Source organism: Musa acuminata, unplaced genomic scaffold, assembly GCF_036884655.1.
Source record: "Musa acuminata AAA Group cultivar baxijiao unplaced genomic scaffold, Cavendish_Baxijiao_AAA HiC_scaffold_42, whole genome shotgun sequence".
NCBI lineage: Eukaryota > Viridiplantae > Streptophyta > Magnoliopsida > Zingiberales > Musaceae > Musa > Musa acuminata.
The window spans coordinates 458995-482831 of record NW_027020324.1 but is presented as its reverse complement, the minus strand read 5'-3'; the positions used below and the strand labels follow the sequence as shown (position 1 = coordinate 482831).

The 23837-nt window shown below is 36.8% G+C and overlaps 1 protein-coding gene across 4 annotated transcripts; it reads left to right on the top strand.

Annotated features, from left to right (window-relative positions):
- Positions 1-3208: 3208 nt before the first annotated feature.
- Positions 3209-22369, top strand: LOC103970775 (uncharacterized). Of its 4 annotated transcripts, none has more exons than XM_065175510.1 (18): positions 3209-3780; positions 3857-3907; positions 4055-4297; positions 5103-5201; positions 5319-5374; positions 5854-5965; positions 7488-7667; positions 7822-8079; positions 10721-10930; positions 11017-11220; positions 11324-11422; positions 11585-11866; positions 11968-12066; positions 12150-12676; positions 12799-12831; positions 16790-18307; positions 21045-21075; positions 22048-22369. In XM_065175510.1, coding segments are annotated over exons 1-16 (2565 nt in total). In that variant the 5' UTR covers positions 3209-3669; the 3' UTR covers positions 16791-18307; positions 21045-21075; positions 22048-22369. The 4 variants fall into 4 exon arrangements, with proteins under 4 accessions (XP_065031582.1, XP_065031583.1, XP_065031585.1 ...); XM_065175512.1 differs by having other exon boundaries at positions 3228-3780; positions 4061-4297; XM_065175513.1 differs by lacking the exon at positions 3857-3907 and having other exon boundaries at positions 3227-3780; positions 4061-4297.
- The last annotated feature ends 1468 nt before the right edge of the window (positions 22370-23837 follow it).

Sequence of the window (23837 nt, the reverse complement as noted above, 5' to 3'; positions counted from 1 at the left end):
TGTTTTTATCACTTATCCTTTGTGAAAAAAAAAATCTATTATGTATCTATATGATTAAATTTGATTTAATATATAGTAAATCTTCTTAACTTAGGTATTATTCATAATCTTAATGGATCATTACAGATTCGTGCCAACATGAACTTTTTGTTCATGATGACTATTTTCTTTTGATATTTTTGGGTCAATTAGAACCTGATATATGGAGCCCAAGTACTTGAATTTGCTAGCTAGTCTGAGGAAAAAATGTTCTTTGGAATAATCCTTACTTCAAGAATATTCCTCTTACCACTTTATAATGCTTACTATTTCATAAATGAGAGCTTCTCATATATGATTTAAGACCAAAACTTCATTTTTAAACTTTCAATAAAGCTTTAGACTTAAGTATTAGAGTGATCATCTTAGACATGCTCTCGATACTAGTTTGATAAATGACACTCATAATGCTAGGGATTCATCTCGAGGAAAGTCGTTCATCCACTTGAAGGTATAGTTCTTATACATGAGAACCTTCATGAAGTGGGCTAGGCCAATTTAATTCTATGATATGAATCATCAATCAATTCTGATATTAACAAAATGACACTAGAAGAAGAGTCTTAGAAGATAATATCAAACAAAAATTAAAATCACAATGCTTCTCAAAAGCATATCGAAAAGGAGACCCCTCATTTGATTCTCGGGATGGTTAGTCATGCTAGGAGGAGCTCATCCCCTCTAACTTATGGGAGGATCGACCCTAACCCTAACACCACTTCAATACTATATCATCATTTATCAATTCGGTGATCCCTACATCTCAAAAAAGATTCAACCCATATGCCTATTAAGAGATCTTCTTTGAGCCAACTCAACAAGTCTTATGAAAATGATGCAAATTATTATTTCATTCCTTCCACAACTTGCATCGTAGATAACTATACAAAACCTTATAACTCATCAACTGTATCTCGTGATTGCCTTGTCATAGCTTGAATTAATGTCTTTGCTTGTTTTGTGTATCTAATGCTTTCTACCTGTGTTTTAAGTGGACATGTCTTATCTTTGCATGTCTTATATATCCAATGCTCTCTACATGTGTTTCAAGTCGACATGTCTTGATACCCTCATACATCTCTTACAAGTGATATCTCCTATACAAGTGGTTCAAACTAGTATATCATGATGCCCTCATGTGTCTTTTGTATTCAACACCTCTCTACATGAGCAGTTCAAGTTAGCATGCCTTAATATCCTCATATATCTCTTACATATGATGTTCTCGTTATTTGAGTTAGCATATCCCGACACTCTCATATATCTATATATTCGACTCCTATTATATGGGTGATTCAAGTAAGCATACTCTAACATCATAGCAAGTTTCTTATGTCTAACACCCCCACATAGGTGGTTCAACACTCTTTATGTGATTGGTTTAAGTCGGTACACCTTGAGTCCCCTCACACATCTCCTACATCTAACATTTCTTGCATGAGTAATGAAGTCAACACCTCTAGTTATCCTCATGAGTCTCCTATGTCAAATGCCTTCTATGTTAGCGATTCAAGTTTGTATGCCTCGTTGCCCTCACTTGTCTCTCATTTCTGACACCTCCTACTTGGACGATTCAAATTGACATACCTTGATACCCTCATACTCCTATATCCAACACTTTATTACTAGATCGTTCGAGTCAACATATCTTTGGACAAGTTTTTGACACTCTAAAACATCTTTGCATATTTAAATTATTTTTAACAAGCAAATCGAACAACATGCCCAACATGATCCATACAGTCGAATATGAACTTCTAAGATGATCCTTAACTAAGTTTTTAGCATAGATCGTAGTAATTTGAGTTTTCACAGTAGACCATAGCACTAACGTGAATAACTTTTCTTGAAATGCAATGATGTTATATGATCAATATTTTTTGAACCAATTGAAACTTGACATAGGGAGTCTAGCAAATTTGCAATCTTTACTTGAGTTAGATAAAAAAATATTTTTAATTTTTTTTTTATTCTAGAAATATTTTCTTAGTGCTCAACAAATAAGATTTTTTTTTTCTTCTAATCATGGGTCAAAACTTTATTTTTGAACTGGATCGGTGGTTGGTTGGACACGACTGATTCGTCTCCTGACAAAATTAGTTTGTAAAATATGATAATCTTTAAAAAGTAGATCATCTTATACGTTCGAATGAGCAAAGCAATCATTGGAATTATGCATGTTAAATCCCAAAAAACTTCTGATTTTTTGATAAGGTTGTAAAAGCACAACTTGCCTATTTGATCAATCCGTCCTCTCACTTTCATTATATATATATTTTTTGTGTTGCATTATTGTTCTCATCATTTATTTACTCAGTACTGTTGACCAAATCTGAAGGCTATATATATATGTTAATTCCCCTAGCATGCCACACTATCTCAAATGAGAATAATTTTTATGATTATGATTTATTTATTTGATTTTTTGAGATGCAAAATAAAACCATGAAATCATCGTGTTATTTACTAGTAAGACCCTACCACTAGTGTAAATTAAACGTTATGGATATGGCATATAACCCATAGTTGGCACTAACATCAAACATCATTTCCTCATTAAGGGTCCTATCATGGAATGAATATAACATCTAATCCTCAATCAACATTTTAACTCTGTGCAGCGTATTATTGTGCTTTGCATAGTAATTATGACCACATTTAGTTTTTTGCTTCTCATCAGCTCAATTAATTTCTTATGGCAGTGACTAAAAATTAGGATTGGTTTGAAGTTTAATTGTTATTAGGTTCGAATGCAAACTTGGGTTGGATTTTTAGGAATCTACGTAGATAAGTACACGAGGCTATAACAATGTGTCACATTGAATCGGATTAAGTCATATATAGATCATCTGTACACATGAAGCCAAAAATATTTTGTGTGGGAAACGATAGTCCAATTCATGTCAAAGGTTGACTTCGTTGTGTTTGAGAAAAGAGTTCTTATGATCCATTATTTCTGGGTTTGGATTTCCCGACCCAACCCAAATCCAAATTCGGGAAACCCAACCCAATTTGACCCAATAATTGGATCGGGTACTGTGGGTTTGGACTTGATTCGACCAAAAGTCTATTACGGTACCATTGGAGTCTCGGTTCTCTACACGAAAGGATCGGATCCGTTGACCACCGTGTGGACTCATAGTACTGTTGACGGCGTCGTTACCAAACCCACCGACGGTCATCCGACCCGCACCATTCGCCTCCCATGATCTCATCGTAATCTTCCCCGTCTCCCCATTCCGACCCCTATAAATTGGCCGACGCTTTCCTCTCCTCTTCTCTTCGCACTCTTCCCCGCCCCAGCCTCCGTTAGCTTCCTCCGACCAAATCCTTAATCTCAGTCTAGTTTCTCCGCTCGACCTCTATCGGGTTCGGGCTCCTCTCCAATCCACCTCCGGTTCATCCTGGAATCCTACTCGCCTTCGATATCTTCAAGAATTAGGGCTTGGCCAACCATCTCAAAACCCTAGGATCGCTCTTATCACCCGATCCCTGCTTCGAAGGCCGAGCGTCCTCTTTTTTGGTGCCAGAAGCCCTTATTTTTTTTTTTCTCGGCCTGGGCTCCTCGCTCGGAGGCGGGGCTGAGCTCGATCGCCCTGCCGGGGGGCTAGCACCGTCCTGTCAGAACCCATGAACGCCGCCGCCGTCCTCGGCGGAGCCGTTCCGGTGCCCTCTTTTCAGGCAGCCAGAAAGGAGTGGCGTGCCGTCACCGAGCACTCCTTCCGGAGCAGTGGAGGCGAGGTGAGGTCAAATGCGCTTCATTTCTTGATAAACGTATTGCGGTTTGTATATGCACTCAAATCTTTATGTTCGGCAGAAACAAGTGTGTGTTAAATCGGGCCAATCAGCCGAGAGAACAATATATGAGGTATATACTCCGGTATTCTGTTGTCTAGGAGGCAAAATATAGGTGTAAATCTATCTTTTGGGAAGGCGCTTTTGGGAATATTATGAAGAAGGTGCTTTTGGGGGCAAAAGATTAATCTTTTTCTCGGGTAACACTTGTTGTGTAAAGGTGCAGGAGGGTACAAGCCTGCTGGATGTGGATCCTTGTTCAGTTACTACTGAAGGTGTTGGTGAGTTGAATGATGATATATTGCAGCAGAAGCTGCAAGAAATCACGAGGCAGAGAGAAAGGCTTCAGCAAATGGAGATTGAGCTCCGAGCTAGGGTGATTGCCAGATCAGATATCCTGGAGGTGCAGAATAGTTTTGAAGGACAGCTAAAGGAGCAAATAGATTTCAATGCTAATCTAAAGGTTCCCACATGCTTGGTTTTGTCGGACAATATCAATAAAATATATGCGTGATCAATTTGGGTTCTTGGTGTTTCTTTCATGATTTGTTTGGCTTTGGGAATCATCTGTTATTTGTCTTATATATTGACCACAATTTAAATGCCATCTCGGTGTAAAATGCTCTATGTCTTACACGTAGCTAGCTTAAGTTATTGTCATTGCATAGGATGAATATGCATCTACTCCATTGACCGCTTCTGTTCATTAATTCCTTTTAGTTTAATAATTATTTCTTCACGAGAATGTTAGCTTTAAAATGCTTCCAGAGTCCCATCGTACTTTTCTTTTCCCTTTTGTTGTTAATACCACCTTTAGTTCATTGTCTTTGTAGTATTTGTTTGCTGTTCTTGAATTCTTGAAAGGTTAAAGCTGCGTTTAAGATGATATCAGTATATCTGATTGGTAGTCTACAAAAGCTTTCAGTTGTTATGGAACTTGATGCTTCATTTTACTTCATTCTAGTTGCATATCAGAGAAATATGCTTGTAATTTAATTGCCAAGTACAAGTGTTTTGGCCCATATATGTGCAAAATGGCATGAATTTTATCGACACAACTTGGTTAGTATTTTTAAAATCCAAGTAGTTATATATAATTGCCTCTGTATCTTATGCTAAGCATAAACAAATAATTTGTTCTGATTTGTGTTGAATGATCATTGTCGATTCTTATGTATCTTTCTTCTTGTAATAACTCCACCAAGATCCTAGAACTGATTTATGTGAACTGTTGTGCTTATTATCTGTTAGTTGTACTCCTTGAACAGGAGCAACTACATGAACGGGAGCAACACATACTTGAATTGGAGATGAAACTAGAAGAGAAGGATAGAGAGCTACATGCTATGAAAATTGACACTGAAGAAGTTTGTTTTGGCTCTCTCTCTCTATCTCTCTCTCTCTTTCTCCTCTTTTTGATTTTCTCGAGTGGCAAGCTTGAGTTTTGTTTCGAGGATTTGTTTTATGCCTTTGCTTTTATTTAGGCATGGGCAAAAGAGGACCTTCTCAGAGAACAAAACAAGGAGCTAGTAGCTTTCAGGTATTTGAGTTTCCTCATAAAAATCAATAATTATTATGCCTCATTAAATGTGTTATATTCTGTGATTTTTTTACTCTGATCTTATAGTCAGAACCCTTAATCTATCTTCCATTCTAGCCCATGCTTGGGCTGTTCTGTATGCATAAATGTTCTGAGATGCTGTTTCTCTTGGTGATGAGTTGCTAACATACATCAAGTATGGTCAGTTAAACATTCAGCTACTATTCCCTTCAGTGCCATAATTAATTTTTTTACTTTTATCATCATGCAATTATTTAGGTGATCAGGTATGTCTCTTTATTCTAAGATCCTTTAGTTGCAGACTTGCAGTTCCTAGTTATTAGGAAACTACTTATTGTGGTTCTCATGCAGTGATTAATTGTTTATTGAATGAATAATCTTTTGCATATAGAATTAACCTTCTGCATCCTGGTTTGATAAAACTCCTACCAGAGTCTTGAACTTACTATCTTATGCAGAAGGGAGCGGGATAAATCGGAAGCAGAAAGAGCACAACTTCTGAACCAAATACGTGATCTCCAAGAGCATATTCAAGAGAAAGAGAATCAATTTTTTGCACTGCAAGAACAGGTTGATCACATGTTTTCTTTTTTCCCTACATTTTTTAAATGTACTATGATTCTGAGTCCATCCTCTATCACATGGAATTTAGACCTAACCTAATGAAGTAATATTTTGATTGCTAACGTTTCAATGACACCATTTAAGCATTAGTTTCAGTTTCTTGCATTGCAGGAGCAGGTTGATGTGACAATTCTTTTTCCTACTTTATATAAATTCATATTCTTGAGCTAAAATGTACCTTCTATTTCATAAATTGAAACCTAATGAAGTGATATTTGCGGTTTCAACATCTCAATGGGACCCTTCAAGCATTATTTACTTGGTAGTTGGTACTACTCATTCTTTTTGTGGTGGTTGTTGCAAGGATCTATTTTGTTAATTCGAATTGTTTATTCATGTATATGCTTATTGTACCATATACGCTACACTTGTTGAATTTTGATTAGGACTGACTACTAGTATCGGTTAGCTTTGAAGAAGTTAGGAAACATCTAAATTCAAATGTGATTGTGCAAATGGCTTTCAGATGGTTTCCTTATACATTAGGTATCCATATCACATGTTGGTGTGGAAGACAATTGGCTTTACTTGATCTAATTTGTAAAAATGGATCATCTGGAATGAAGTTTCTAAATCAGCTTTACTTGATGAGGATTGGTTTGCCCCTATGTTCCTGGGGCATTGACCTTAAGTTATCTTATAGGGGCAGATAAAAACAGTGAAAGTGTGTATCACTTGTCAACTGTTTTGATTTTATGGAGCAGTATTATATGGACCCAGAGAAGAGAATATAATATGGACATGAATCCAACTGTCCGGTTTGGCAAACATACAAAATGGAGACATGAGGATACATACAAGGAAAATAATAAAAAATAATAATATGATGCATGTTGTTTTATGAGAACATGAGTATTAGATTTTATGTTATAAGTAGCTTTGGAAACATAAAAAGATTCACTTCTTGTATAGTCGTTGTTATTTAACATTAGACTAACATAACTTAGGAGTCAATTAGTGTCCAACCAATGGATACGTGGATACTTTTGTGACATCTTGTGGGGTTTGACACTATTATCCATGTAACACTTCTGTGGAGTTCATTGTGTCTCCAATTTAAGAGGCACTTGAAATGATGCCTAAATGTGTTAGATGAATCTATATACTATAGTACTAGGAAAATGTGGAGGTTCTGATTTGCTATTAAGAGTTGTAATAACTCAAGAAATTGAGTGCCAATCAAGCGGATTGTCTGTGGTGATCTGACTACCATGGATTAAGCTTGTATAATTATCTTGAACCTTTTTATTATTTAAATTATTATCTAAACTGTGTGTGTCCTTAATTTTTAGTAATTGTGAGTTCATATTTGCTAGTAATTATGTATTACTTTTTAGTTATTCTGTGTTAACTTTATACATTTTTATAATGTTTATCTGTTAATTTATCTCCTGAAATACAACTTATCATTTAGTTTCATCAATTTATAACAATTTAGAAATGAACTATAACAAATTCTTCCATTCAGCATAGAGTCGTACAAGAAACTATCCTTTTCAAGGATGAACAGTTAAGGGAGGCGCAAGCTTGGATCGCACGTGTTCAAGAAATGGATGCTTTGCAGTCTTCTACTAACCAGTCGTTACAAGCTGAGCTACGAGAACGTACTGAGCAGTTTAACCAATATTGGATAGGTTCTCAACGGCAGGTTGGATTGCAATTGCGTTTTCTTTTGTGCTACAGGAATCTACATATCATTTGTTTGTTCATCACAATATTTTTTAAATTGGTTATTATGTTTTGCTATGATAATATTTTAATTTGGCCTCATTCCCTTTCTGTTATTTGACTTCTTTTTCTAGTTTGTCGAAATGGAGCACTATCATATGCAAGCTATCCAGCAGCTTCAGCTAGAGTTGGCTGAGGCAAGGGGAAATAATAGAATGTATATAGATGGTTTGCAAGTTACTCATGAGAACTCAGTGGATTCATCTTCATATGATGGAAACCAGATCAATGTAAAAGATGATGGAAAATCAGATACTCACTTGGGATTCACATCTAATGGAAGTGTAGATAGGACCATGCCTCATGTTTCGGCTTCCAATTCTTCTACTAAGGTAGGATGAAACATTAAAGCTCTTTAACTTATCCATTCATACCAGAGCTTAATCATCAACAATCTCACCTCCTGATATGCAACCTTGCAATTAACCTGTTGTTTCTTTTATTTGATGGCAATCAATGAATAAAAATTCTTTACTGTGTTGATTATTCAAAGTAGTTGTTTGATATTTATATGTGAAAAATGATACTTAACATTATTGTCATTGTCTGTGATAGCATTCCAGATATATAGTGGCCTTCTTTTTGTAGATAGTATGCCTTTCCGAGGAAATTGTAGAACTAGTTTTGCATGTAGATGCAGTGATAAGTCACAAGGTCCCATCAATTAATGTGTCATGGACATCACCTCCTCCCTTGAGTGATCTTGCGAGCAACATCTAGTTGAAAAGAGTCATTGATTCTCTTCATACTGTTTCTATTGAAGTTCTCTTTAGTCTTGTTCTACATCTTCTCATGTCACTACTCCAGCTTTGCTCACCTCATTTATTTCTTGTATATAGATGCATTAGTGTAATCATTTTTGGAAAATTCTTTTGTGGGTTTATGATACATGCTACATTCTAGTATCGTCTTATAGGAATATGTGGAAAAGGTTAATGTTGCACTAATTGGTAGTTCTAAATCTTGATGTCTTAGTAAATTCAAGTCTATAAAATTGATTAGTTAGCATCTGTTTATCAACTTACAGTTTAGATAACCATATATATGGCATACTTATAGATATGTGCTATTAGGAGAAATGCTCATGCAATTTGGCTGGTGTGTCTTGTAAACTTTGTGCTATTTAGTGTGTGCTTCCTAAATTATTCCTTGATTTACATGGTACAGAGGTCAAGCCAGTATATATTTGTGTCACTAACTGAAGTTGGTAGATTCAGTAACTTGCTGTATCTTTGAATCTTTTTCTTTTTTCTTTTTCCTTTTTGTATCTAAAACACCATTCTATGATCATGTGTGGCATGTACTCATCATGCATGGCATGTTATAAAATTTAATACAATGATTAAGGTGCTCTGTGCCTATTTGCCTTTAAGGTTGTGTACATAACTGGTTTGCAGTAAAACCAATGAAAAGATGCTACTGTACTACCACATAAGGTGGTTCTTTTCATTTCGAAAATATTATACTAAGTACTAACCTTGATTAGAAGTGTAACACCTTGATTGTTATGATTCACATGCACTATGCTAGGGTTTGATTAGACTATATTGGGTCTTGACGAGGATGTCAAGCTCTTAAGTGGGAGAGATTATAACACTCCAATTGGGCAAGAATTGCAAGACTAAGATTGGCTTATAAAGGTTTGATAGGTATACTACTGTCCAATTTAACTTAAACATTTTGGTCAATGGTTTGGGTTCAACGAAATTGACAGACCAATGAGCTCATCAGGCCCGGGTCGTGACTAATGGTATCAGAGCCGACCTAGTATTAGGGTATAGTAGCTACTCGTGGATGGAGTCAGAGGACTCGTCACGGCGTGTAGCCACCATTGGGCTATGACGAGGATGTCAAGCCCTTAAATGAGGAGATTATAACTCCTCGACTATTATAACTCACATGCACAATACTAGGTTTGATCTGGGCTATGCTGGGCTTTGATAAGGATGTCAAGCCCTTAAGTAGGGGAGATTGTAGCACCCCGATTGGGCAAGACTAAGATTGACTCATAAGGGTCTGATGGGTGTACTACTGTCAACTTTAGCTTAAATATTTTTGTTAGTAGTTTGGGTTCAATGAAATTGATAGATCAGTTAGCCCATCAGGCTCGGGTTGTGACTAGAAGTCTTAAAATAAATTATAAAAATAATAAAAATGAGCAAGAGTCATTAATTGGGTATTACTTTTGGCATATGTAACCATATTACCATTTATCTCTTGATACTATGATCTGGGTTCTGTTTTCTGGTTCTTGGTATTGCAGCATCTCAGAGTGTGGTGGCACATGATCTGGATAACAAAAATTGGGAATTCAATCATAGATGCTATCCATTTTTTGTAGATACAAACCAACTAAATATGAACAAGATATAAATCAGTTGCTTCTAGCTTCTACGTTGTAATCCACTTGAGAGCCACCCTCCGTCCTGCACACAAGAAAAGGAAAAAAATGAGAGGGAAAAGCTATGTGAGAAAAGGGAAACAAACTAAAAAATTAGGAATAAGATTCCTGATCTTTGAAAATTTCATAACAATTGAGTGTATGCATTACACACTCGATTCAAAACTATTTTGCATCTTTTTTTTTTTCTCAATAGCAATGGATTACTGGCTTTCCTGTGGTCACATGTTGTCTTGGGTTGTGGGAACACTTGTTTGGTCTGTGCCAATGGACCAGAAGTTGTCTAATAGTCCTGACAACTCCTCGTTACTGCACTCATGGATCTGTTGTTCACAGTAATTATACGGCTTCAAACACCGGTATCGTCAAATTCTATGCCAAATAAATGTAAGCTAGATCAATGTAAATGCTATTCAACTAAAAATTAGTATATACATTATGAGGCTGCATTATTTATTCTGGTTTATTTTAGTGCACAAAGAAAATTAAAATTAAAATATTTGCCTGATATCATTTATAATTAAAGAGTATTCTCCTTTTGATGTTAAGTTTCTTTTTCTTTTTTTTTTCAGACTGATCCTCTCCCCAGTGTTTCAGTTGTGCCTTCTTCCATAATTAGTATGAATGCCTTAATTCCTCCTGGCCAAATGTCTGCAATGCATAGTTATGTAATGGATCCACAGTCTGTAGCATCCACCAATTCTCCTATTCCTCAGTCTCACATGGGTCATTTTCAATCAATGCCTATGGTTCCACCTCACCAACTTTGGCAAAATCATCAGGTGCTGGTAGCACAGAATTTCAAAGCCTTGTGTTTGTTTTTACAATGCCACTTTCAGCATTAATTTGTATTTCTTTTCTCTTTTAGACTGCATCAGACATCTCACAGATACCTAATCAGAGCAAGTTCGTGACATCCCAAACAGAGCAAGATATTTTAAGACCAGATACCCATTCTAGCTCCAATCTGCTTGGTGAAATACAGATGGTCCATCCTGACCAACTTAACAGCCACACAGACCAGCAACAGATGTCTGGCCCTCCAGGCAATGATTCAAGGGAAAAACCTCAGGTTGCTAATAAGAGACTGCTTTTATCTGGATCATGGATTGTTACTCTGATGTCTCTTAGGTAACACTTATTGCTTATGCTAACTTTTCATTGATGGTAAACAGAACACATTTACCCAACAACCACAAGGGACCGTAGATGCACCTTCTCACTTGGATTCAGCAAGAGAATTCTACCCACCAGAAAAGAAGAATGAACCTGGGGTATGTACCCCTTTTATGCCATTCATAAATGTTAAAAATTAAAGAATGAAAGCTGCCAGTTTAGATCTCAATGAACACCAATATGCTGGTTGAAAAGGCTAATGGATCAGTCTACAAGCATGTAGAGGTTCTTGTAGTATTGTTGATTCTTTGTTTATGCAGGTTGAGGCCAGTATAACTGCAGGGAACCAATCACAAGATCAGGTGTTCGAATCTGAACAACGTCTAACTTCTGGCATCATGTTATCTGCCAGTCAAAGTAGCTCCTCTATCAGTTTAAATGGTACTGAAGAATCTGCTGTATCGGCTGCACCTGATTCAAGTATTTTGATGCCTGGTAAACCACTAGTGGAACCCAATCTTTTAGATGAAAGATCACTTTTGGCTTGCATTGTCCGTGCTGTTCCTGCCGGATCAGATGGTAGAATCAGAATCAGTACAACAGTGAGTATAACTATTTAGCATCAAAACAGTATAGCAAATTTACTGATTGTTATAATATCTTTCGTAATTCGTATTAAGTTTGTATGTTATGTATGTTTTAGCTACCAAATAGGCTTGGGAAAATGCTTGCACCCCTTCGCTGGCACCATTACAAGAAGTACCATGGAAGGCTTGATGATTTTATTTCACATTATCCTGAAGTAGGTTTTTGCCGTCAACATTTGAGCTATCTAATGTTAACTTGAACTGTTATGTTAGTAAAATTCTAAGTTTGTGGTTCCAGTTATTTGTTATTGAAGGGGACTTTATTCACCTTCGCGAGGGAGCACAACAAATTATATCTGCAACTGCTGCTGTTGCCAAAGTTGCTGCTGCTTCTGCATCTTCTGCTCCTTACACATCATTATTGCATTCAGTTGCTGTCACTCCTGTTGCTCAAATCAGTCGCCAGAAAATGGCACAATCAATTGAATCAAAGGTTGCAAACACCATGCCTTCTGCAGTTGGTGCTGCTGTTACTGATATTGGAGATTCAAGTAACAGCTGCTCCCAGCTTTTGACAAAACAGAACCAACAACCAAATGGTATCAGAGTTAACATTATTCAGGGGCTATCAGATGTCACAATTTCAAGTAAATTAAAGAATGTCCAAGAAGCTAATGGTTTCCCATCTGAATTCCAAACTGGCCATTCCTCTTTCAACTTTAGTGTTGGAAGTACAGCAAACCTTGATAAAACAGGTTTGTCCTCTTCGCAATGCAAAGGACCAAGTAATGGAAGACATAGTTTTGGAGGGAAGCAGCAAGGGAGGTATTATTTGAATTGTTTGATTATATATGTATATATGTATATATGCAAGACCATAGATCATGCAATTTTCTGATTTTCAATCTAGATAAGTTTAATTAGCATGGCTACTTGTACTTTGCCAGGTCAACTGGAGCTGGCTTGATTTCAAGGAGATAGTAAGTCCATACTTAAATCTTTTGGTTCATAAGTTAGTATCTATAGTTGGAATTATTTATATTCTTTGAAGTTGTGTATGATATATAAATTCAATTTAGTGAGAAAATCTTTACACTTGTTTAGTTTAGATAGACAAACAAAGCAACTAGCAACAGTGATTTAAAAAGGCGCTCGGGCCTCATCTCGCCCGAGCGCCTCGTTTAAGAGTCAGGTGGCGCACTTCAATGAAGCATTACTTGGGTGCTCGCCCGAGCCCAGGCGCCGGGCGCTCCGGCGATTGCCCGGTTGATATAAGGCGATTGAATCGCTTAAATTTGCATTAGTTGGTTCGATTGAACCAACTAACGAACGCAGTTATATCAGCACGCGACCCCAATTCCCAACCCTACACACGCTTCTCTCTGTTTCCGTCGCCAATGATTTCTTCCTTTGTGTTTGCTGCCAACGATTTCCCCCTCTACCTCCTCCGTCAACGGTTTGTCCCACTACCTTCGAGTCTTCCTCTATCGTCGATCGAGTCTCCTCAGCTTCTGCTGTTATCCGCTGTCTGTCGTTGCTGTCCGCTGCCGTTGCCCACTGCTTACTACTGTCTGCTACCTCATGTTGTTCGCGACTTCACAACTTCCGTTGCTGTCTGCTACTTACGACTCAGCTTCTCACCGCGACTTCTTCGGTCTCTACTCTTCCCTACTGTTAACAGTAAATATAATATTAATAGTAGATTATTAATTATTGTTCAAATAATATTTATTTATTAGATTAATAATATACTATTTAGATTTTAACACTGCTAATCTTTGTTTTTAATTTAATTTCATATTTTTATTTAAATAATTATATTTATTAATTATATTATATATTTTTTATATTTTAATATTTTAGAGCGTCTCGCTTCGCTTGAGTGAGTGCCTAGCGCCTCGGGCGTTTTGGGACCTTGGTGCTTAGCGCTTTTTAAATCATTGACTAACGATATATGGATTAGTCGTTCTCTTCTCCAAATTATAAATCATCATAATGATCCATTTCATTTCCTTTCCCATTAGCAGTGAGCCATATTGGTGCAAAAGCACAGTTATTGTCTCAATGCAATTTCAACAAAGACAAGATTAGACAAGAAAGAAACTCCCTAGGGTCATACATCAGGCCCAGAATGTCCCTTGGGATTGCTGTTGATCCACCAAGTGTGTGCCTACCCCTGATCATGATGTGATGGTCAGGTGCCAATATAGTCTCCTGGTTGCATTTCTGGGGCATGGCACCATCATTACCTGGACATGGATATGGGAATAAGATTCAGATACATATCTGTGTATCCAACTTGGCAAAATTTCAAGGACAGAGATGCATTTATTAATAATATAAAATAGTATATAGAATTGAGATATAACATAAAGTTTCAAAGATCAAAATCCATCTGTTTGTGCATATTTCTTAATTTGGCAAACATGTTTTGTCATATTTTCTCTTATTTCTATTTATTTGAGTTTTGACTACTTTTCCTGCCACATGGACTCACTAACCTGTGAGGCCATTGCTGTGTTCCATCACAAGTCGGGTAGGTCAGCCACCTTTGAACATTAGGAAGTGGTTTTCTTTCAATTAAGTAGGTTGCAAGATCTACAGTCTTCGAGGATTGGATGCAGGATGCAAGGGCACAATAAAGATTCCTCTCTCTTTTCACACTCATTTTGCTATGCTCTGTGCCTGGAGATCACAATGCTGTGCAGCTGAGCAGCACAGAGAAGTACTCTGGTTCCTCTGCTCTGGTATCTCTTCTTCTTCCCTTCTTCATTTTTGTGGTTGCACCAGCTGTGGATGCATCTGGTACATATTTAGCCATCAATACTTGTCAACATGTGAAGAAGGATCAACCGGAACACACATATCTTGGTAATTCTTTGTGATATGAGCATGAAACTATGTATACCTTGATGGCATACATGAGAATTGCATGACATGGATGAGGTGGGTGGCATGATTTATTTTCAAGTCATCCAATTATGCTCATGCTACCAAGGATTAACATTTAGATGGATAGTTCTGGAAAGAGTACCTGAATGGTCGAGGGTTGTGTTCATTTACATGGCAACATTTAGCCAAAGAATCCAGACGACATCCAAACTATAATAAATGATATAAGGTTTAATCTATATCAAATATTTCTTTCTTTTGTCAGAAAAGGACACAATACTATCAAAACTGTGATTTCATATGCCAGTTAGCCCATCTCTCTGTTTAGCATATTAATATGCTAGACATCAACATGTGCCATCATGGTCCAGAATTGAAGATAAATTGATCTGCAACAGGAATTGCTACCACTGCTGTGAGAAACTAATCTGCATTACTGTCTCTTGATACCTGGACCGAATTTTTGTTTATGCACATTATACTCAAGTCTCCAACTGGCATTTAAACACATATAATGTAAGATATATTTGATGCCTGTTTTCAGGCATTTAAGTTTGCATAATTTGGACTTGTCAAATAAATGTCTTGTACATTATGTATGTCCAAATGTGCATCCTGTGAAATGTTCACGATAGAAGTGAGACATTTTCCTACTATATGAAGATACTACTGACCTATTTTAGTATTTTTTCTTATATTTTCGTACACTTTGATAACTTGGAATTTAATGCTTATGTTTTATTTTGGTTTCTTTCAGTTCCAAGCTTTCTCTTTCCATAGAACTATATCTATGTTTCTACTAGGCTTAGTTAAAGATAGTACTCAATAGAAAAATGGGAAGAAAGGTTAGAAGAACTTTAATAGTTTTTTATGGAATTGAGTGGTTCATTTTGCTAACATATATTCTATCTGAGAAATTATAGAAAATTATATTGTTAAATGTTAGGGCTTACAGATGCATATGGCTTAACAGTAGATACATCAACACCGGTATTTGCAGAGCATAAATTTGATTCAAGTAGATAATACATACCATTCTACTATGCTGAGAACATACTGGTCTTGTGTATTAATGTATGGTTTAACAGAACCCTTAGATGAAATAGGTTGAGGATTAGCATGATGTAATGTAATTTCTCAAGGTATATGTGATTGATTAAGACAGATTTATTTTGATTCATGTTAAAGGTAGGAAATTTATTACATTCACTTTAGATATCATATTCCCATATTAAATTAACTTGCCATAAGAATTATTAGGATACATTCTATGGCTGGGACCATGACTTTCTCACTTGCCATAGCAGATCATTTGCATCTTGGTCAGTAATACTTTTGTGTCCTATATCAAAGTCTCACATATTCATTTAAACTAAACATCAATGAATTGAATTAAAATCTTTGCTCCAAAACTGCTCAAGGAAACCTTGCAATAGCAAAATATGCAATCATCAAATTCAAAACTTCTAGGTGTACCAAATCTCAGTAGCGACACTAGTCAACTATAGTTTGATGAAATATATAACCAAATGCTCCTAACTCAACCGGTAAGGTAGATAGTAGATAAAGTGAAACAAACACCAACATTTGAAACATATTGTTAATAAACTCTAATAAACAACATTTGAAAAGTCTTTTTGCACTTTTTCTCAAACAGGATATCTTTGAAATTTATTGCATATTTTCTATCTAATATGGCAGGCAATTGGTCCAAGATAATATCACCTAATTGAAGTACAAACTAGTTGGCAAAACTTATCACTTGTTCAAAGTGTTGCCTGTAACTTGTGTTTTGATCAATGTACAAGGGCAATCTCTATGCAGAGGTTCTGTTACATAGTGGTTTGAATTATTGATAAATGAATGATTAGAAGCTGCAGTTTGGGTTGTTATGGTTTCTATCAGTTATTTGGTGGTTATACATTTTGAGATCTAACATGCATATCCAATCATTTTCACGTCATATTATTCTGGTGGTGGTAAACATATTTTGCACCACTCTTAACTCATGACTAATACCAACATGTTTGGTTTATTTAATGGCAGGTGTTACCAGTTGAAACTTGCAACCCAATTACTTGGATGGAAATTGCAGCCAAACAAAGTTTGGAATTTATTTCAGGATAAAGCTCTCTGATCATCTTTTCCCAGGTTTTTATGTTGAACCATAACCAGGGGCTTTTCCTTTGTGTGAATTTTTTCTTCTCTGCCAACTTGTACTTGAGTTCATGTTTCAAATTGAAAGTGAAAAAAAAAGAACAAGAATTCTTTGCAACTGTGCAAATTTTAATGCATCTACTTGACTTGATTTGATGATTAGTTTGATAGTCTTTGTTCCTGGTTCAAATACCCAGATGCCTATTACAATTTCCTTTGGGACGGGCTCAGATATTTGGATGGTAAATTGGGGTTGGGAAACTAGCAGAGGTGCATCAGCTTTGAATGCTTTGTATACTCGTCTCGACTTGATCGAGTCAAAATAAGTTAAGACTTTTCAAGTAAGAGGGGACAAGTTTTTATCAGACGCGCGTCATGTCTACAACTTCGGCCATATAGAGAGATGATGAGATGAGCACTAGCCATGGTTGCTCAAAGGGGCGTTTCGTGAATCCCTTGTTGCCATTTATATTCGATGTCGCAGGTATTTATTTATTATGTTCGAGTATATTCTCATTGATCTGGTGTCAGGAATGAAGCAAATATAGCCTTTGGATTCTGTAAATGAAGGCAAACTTGATCAGTCTGAGCAAAAGACATCTGGTGTCTCCTAAGAACACTATTGCTTATATTTGTTATACGTGGAATCTTAGAGGCCCAAAGGATCGCATGAGATGTCATATTTTGGTTAGATGGGAAAACCTCAAGGCATTATATTTTTCATTTGTGATTTTGCAGGTAGAATGTTCTTGTGAGGGAAACCAAGCGAAAACTAATGAATTCATTACCGTACAGGAAGTTTGGAATAGGCATTGAAGGTCATGCTGCTCTTAATATAGTGGAGGCTCGTAACTATAAGAATCCCCTTTCTGAGTAGATTATTTTCAGATCATCCTAAGATAAATTTTATCAGATCATCATAGCAAATCGTAGGATCAAAAGTCGTTCTTGGAAAACAACCAAAAAAAAAAAGAACAGAAAATTCCCACCAACAAGGTTGCAAACCAGGTCAGGAAATCTAGCACTATATATTTGTGAAAAAAAAGGAAAACTTCTCTTATCGTGTTTTGATTTAATAGTTTATTTTCTATTTGGATAAAAAAAATATTGAGCTTAGATAAAAAATAATAATGATCCAAATTCTTGGAACACTTGTCTGTATTCCTCCTCCCCCCATCTTTACCCGACCAAAACGCAAACACCTGGCCGTCGCTGTTGGGGCGGCTATAAAAGCCGGGAAGGCAAGGGGATCGAAGAAGGCATCATAGGAGGGGGAAGAGAGAGATGGGGTTCCTCTTCCGGGTGAGGTTGGCATCCTTCTTTGCCGGAGCCGCCACAGCGTCCATTGCCGGCTTCTATCTCCTCTACAGGGACTACATGCTCTCCCATGACGCCATCGCCCAACAGGTTGTCCTCTCCCTTTGTCCTCGCCTCTAGTTTATTTCTTTTAGCTTGCAATCATATATTCGCTTTCGATGATTGTACGTGGCGAGTAGATGGATTTCTTGAAGAAAAATCCCGTCTTTCTGCATTTCCACTAATTATCTGTGAATCCTGCACCTTTTCTTCGACCCCGTTACTCGTTGATCGACAAATCGCAAAGGAAGGTTGGCCTGAGAAAAGGATTGATTTCGAAAGAAATGAGAAGTTGAATGTGAGGGGGGAACCGATCGGGTGCCTTCTAGGGTGATTCCTTTTGTTGCACCGTACGTTAGGTTATATAGTTTTCTGTAAGGTAATAGCTGAAAGGGTTAACCTAGATGTTTGAGATGTCAAACATTGCTTGTAGGACTGTTAGAATCACATTGGCAAAGATGTCGTATCCACATTTATGTTATTCATGTTATGATTAATAGGAGAAAAGGATTGGGAAATCAGTTCTAGAACATGTAAAAACTGGGTGCTGATTGATGAACCTTGTTCACATTTTAATTCAGAGAGAATTCTTTTTTCTTGATGGGGAGGGGGGCGGGGGGCGGGGGAGTGTGTTATGTCTTTTTGACATGACTTGCATAATGGAATTTGTTTCCTAGGATCTTTTTGCCCTATGTTAAAACTTTACTATAATAATCTTCTATAATTTGAACATTTCTATTTTGATGCAGGATCTTTTTGGTTGAGCTGCAGTAAGTAGATTGGCTGAAGTTTTTATTACTCTTCTTATTTCAAAAGTCCTTTTGAGTTCCCTTGTTTTGAATATGAAATTTCCAGTATCATCCTTGTTATTTTATTGGAAATTTTTGTTTCTCTGAACTACTTCAAAATGAAGTTCTATCCAAGCGATAATCAAGGGTGATTCTAGTCTAGTAGTACTTATCTGTATAATTACTTATATATAATATGTGAGTTTCTATAAATAGGGAAATCTCATGTCAACTTCAACAATGCAGCTACATGCTAGTTTTATTTTTTATTTTTTTGAGAAGTGTTCAAGTCAAAGGGACACGTTTTTCCTTTTTTTTTCTTGGAAGTTTGGTGTAAATTTATCGTTACATTCTGCTCATGGTTAGGAACTCTCTGTTTTGTGTATGTTAATTAGGAGGGCTAATTTTCTCTGAGACAGTTTTTCAGTAGTTTGTTGTTTCATATAAAAAAAATTGGTTAATAAAATGCAATATTGGTATTTTGTGTTGATAAGACTTATAAATCTTAAGTATATTGATACATTCCGTAAGAAGCATTTCAAAATAAGCTTGGGAAGGCATATCATTCTGTTGCATTTATCAAATTTAAGAAGGCTGATCTACTCATTATTTTTCTCATTGTTTGTTTTCTGTCATTTATTGTGCTGCAAGAATGCCTGTTATTATCTCATTGTAGACTCTAGCAGATAGTCCCTTTGAAAAAGGAACTAAATGAAAAGGTTTGTTCAAGGGAATGTAATAAATTTGTTTATTCAGAGTTATGTAGTTACCTGATTCTATCAAACTACTTCAATGCTGTCAGAATTATCGATATCTCAGTTCTCATGACATAAAAAACAAATTTATGTATAGTTGCAAATGCTCCATAGAAATAATGACTCCTCAAAAAGATCTTAGAAGAATTACTGCAGCAAAATGTTTTAGAAGATGAAGCCACACCTGTCTTCTTTTCCATCTTTAAAAGATGATAGTGCTTCAAGTTGAATGAAGTTGAAATCTAACAGGAGGCATTGCTTTAGATGGATTAGTGGTACTTTGGGAAGCAATTCATGAATCGTATGGACATTTGTGTTGTTGCTTACATCTTGACCACTGCATTATCAAAGCCATCATTATCAAATGACGAACATTACATTTTCTTTGGTCTCGTATGAGAAATATCCATAGCACTGTCCTGTGTGTCCTTGTTTTATTCCCTAAATGGTCCTTTGTGGATTTTCTTTTCAGACCTTGACAACAGACAAATATTTGATTGGATGAGCACGGCTTATAAGCTCATGATGAGCTCAACCTATATTTTTGACATTAAAAAGTTGCATCACACAAATGCATCTGAAAAATAAATTGAAAAGCTAATCTGTTTATGTTAGTCTGGTGGATATGAGAGTCAGTAGTCCAATTCCTTTTAGAAGATGATGTAGTGCCTGGATGATCCAAAATGGTTTGTGCATCTTCTGTGAGTTTCAGATTTTCAGATCCAAAAGTTGTCCATTATATAACATCCATTGTTGCTAAGTCAATGAATGCAGTGACTGCAGCAAAAGAGCCTTGATGCATTGAATTTAACAAAACACTTAAGCAAGCACTTCATTCATCAGAATCTGATGCTATCTTGTTCAACACATGTAGTGTTCCAGCACCATATACTTATCTTCACTAGGTCTTTATGTGCTATATCTCCTAGAGCATGAAAAATAACATAAGCAGAATCATAAAATCGGGTTAATAGAAAAATCTGATATGATGTGTACGATATTGATATTTTGCCTTCTACTTAGCGCTGTAGTCTCCATTTGTTATTATGCATCCTTATACCTGTTATATTTCAGAGCATTCTTAGCCCTACCAACCACATCATCCTTTTGTACACTTCATTCTTGGTTTGAACGTATTTAAAATAAATAGATGGTTTGGTGACCAATATATTTATGTACATAATCCTAAAACACACTCTATAAAAATTGTAACTAAATCGCCCATTTTCTTTGTACTTTCACCAGGGCATCCAAGACAGCAACAAGAGTTTTTAAGGTAATATGATGTTAAATCTTGTTTTGAATATCTAAAGTTCTTGTTGAATCATTTAGGCACTAAGCTTACTGAAAATAATGTGTGGATAACAAAATTTCCAAAAGCCCAATAAGAGCACAGGTAAAAGAACAAACACAAAGATCAAGAAGAAGGCAATATATGTAATGGTTTAGCAAAATGGTCTGCATCCGCTTGTAGGTTCCTCCACCTCCTCGAGGTAGTCTATTATTTTTGTCTTTTAGGAGGATTCATTTATTAATGGCTCACCAAAAAGGATGTTGGATGAAAAGCAAGCTTAGGAAACTCACTTGAATGAAATAGTGTGAGGGAGGAGGTGGAGAACAGATGAAGCAGCAAATAAGGCTCGGAGTTTCTCAAAATATTTTGGAGAGATCCCTAAGTTGGATGAGGCAAGTATAGCTCAATTAAATCTTTTAGGCTCTAAGAACAATTTAAGTGCAAGTTGAAGCCCTTCTCTGAAGATAGAAGGATGAAACCTTGTTCTTTTTGTACCTTTCTCATTTAAGGATAGGCTGGTTGATGATTGATGAGAATGGATTACCTTAAGAGACGTTTTCAGTTACTGGTGTTGATCCTTATTTATAGATGTTTGGGATTATCTCGAGTTTTCTAAACCTGTACAGGAATTCTAATGGTGGTTTCTACAGCTGCTGGTGTTTTGTATATGAATATTCAATAATGTTAAATAATCTACTATACAGTTCATTCTTTCCATGAATATTGTTATATGATTTGATAGAAATTCTAAATGTCTTACCGGGTCTCTCGTACAGATTCTGCTATTCTCTTTTGGGTATCAAATTAGTTTCAATTGCTATAGTATGAAAATGCTAATGTGGCATCAATGTTTGGAAGCTTTTGGTTCAGTGCATTCTCAATTTTGCCTTGTTCTTTAGATGGCCTAATAAATTATTTATTTTAGCACTGAGTGTGGATGCTTGCTTTTACCAGGTGAATGGAATCTATGGAACTCTTGATGAACGTTACGAAGCTCTAAACAGGCGTGTCACGGCCCTGGAAACTCAGAAGGAAGCTGAAGCCACTGAATCTGCAGGGGCATCTGGTTAGATTGAGATGTTTGTTGCTTCCAAACTGCTACACTTTGCTTCGTTCCTGATGTTTGTTCAGATGCTGCATCGTTAGAGATGCTTGCAACAGTACATACTGGAACTGGATGTGCAAAAAAAAAAAAATCCCGAAATGGTAGTCATAATCACACTTGGCATTGTTGTTCTATTGCTCATCAATAATGTTGGGGCTACTTAGTTTTTAAGACTGGCTGTCCTATTTGCATCTTCTACTAATCTAACAAGCGACCAAAATTGAACCATTTCAACTTTGGATATTGTTCCTTGATCAAGTATGACTTTTTGCTGCCCATTTTGAGTTAAGCTGCATAGCTGGGGTGTCCCGCCTCTGAAAGTTTTCAGGGTTGATGTGGTTCTCTTGCAAGTGTGCTATGTATGGTATAACCTGATGTCGATCGTGAAAGTTTCGGGCTGATTTTTCCCAGCTATATATGGTGCTTAGATCTATTAAAACCAAGGATTTGCAGTTTTAAATGTTAAACCCAAAGGACATTTTGGATGATTCTTTCTTTCAATATATTTTATAGTTAAAATGTCGTTTGGGTTTAACATTTAAACTGATTACAGCATAAGTTAGAATTAGAGATCAGTGGAAACATGCTACAGGAATGGACAAAATATCTGTATTTATAAACACTATATATACTCCTTGAAGCGAAGCATGCTATAGGAAGGGACAAAATATACACGCAAAAAACGTGTATTGAGTTGTTGCAGGGGAATCCTCTTGTACTACTTATCCAAGCAAAGCAAATGAAGTCAAGTGACCACCATGGGGCAATGACTAATCCATAATCTCATGTGTGACACCATTTTATGCACCGATGGGTAATTCTCAATCCATCCTCACGTGTGACGACGTGCCATATGATTCGTGTGGTCATACTTCAACTGGCTAATTTGTCATATAGCGGCCATGTTTAACATGTGCATGCATGCTGGCCACAACTAACCCGCCCCATTCGCTGCGCATGAGAAATTATTGGCAAAGGATGTGATATCAGTAGATTCAAGCCATCTGGCACTGATGTTGGTGGATCAATTAGAGACTGTTAATTCACAACCCAGCCATGATCATGGAAATTTCTTGTGATGATATATTTATAAAGTGATGAGTTTTGAAGTGCAAATGGCAATTCCAAGCCCCATCCAATTTGTAAGAGATGATATATATATATATATATATATATATATATATATGTGAAAAATGTAAGAGAATTCAAGGTTCCTTCCCACCACCAAACTGAGTTGGGTTAGGTGAGTCGGCAGCATGCAGACTTCCTGCGCGCCTTCCTCGCGATCGCTGGTCGCTCGTCACCACTCGATTCACCAACCAACCACATCCCACGCGGACCCCACAGAGAATAACGAATAGTCTCCTGCCACGCCAGTTGGGGTCGGGGTCAGATGAATTCGGGCGGAGCAGCGCACCGCTTCGGAAGGGGTTGGTGGCGGTGCTCTCGTAGTATCGGAGAGGGGGGCGGGGTTGGTGGGAGTTCGGTGGTGCATGAGAACCCGAGTTAGGATACGCACCTTGACGTGGCTCGCATCTAGAGGCTAATACTCTGACGTGCACAGACGGCGTCCTTCGTACCTGAAGTCGTAACTTTCATTGCTACGTGACGCAGCCTCGTTGAAGGGTTGCTGGTTTTG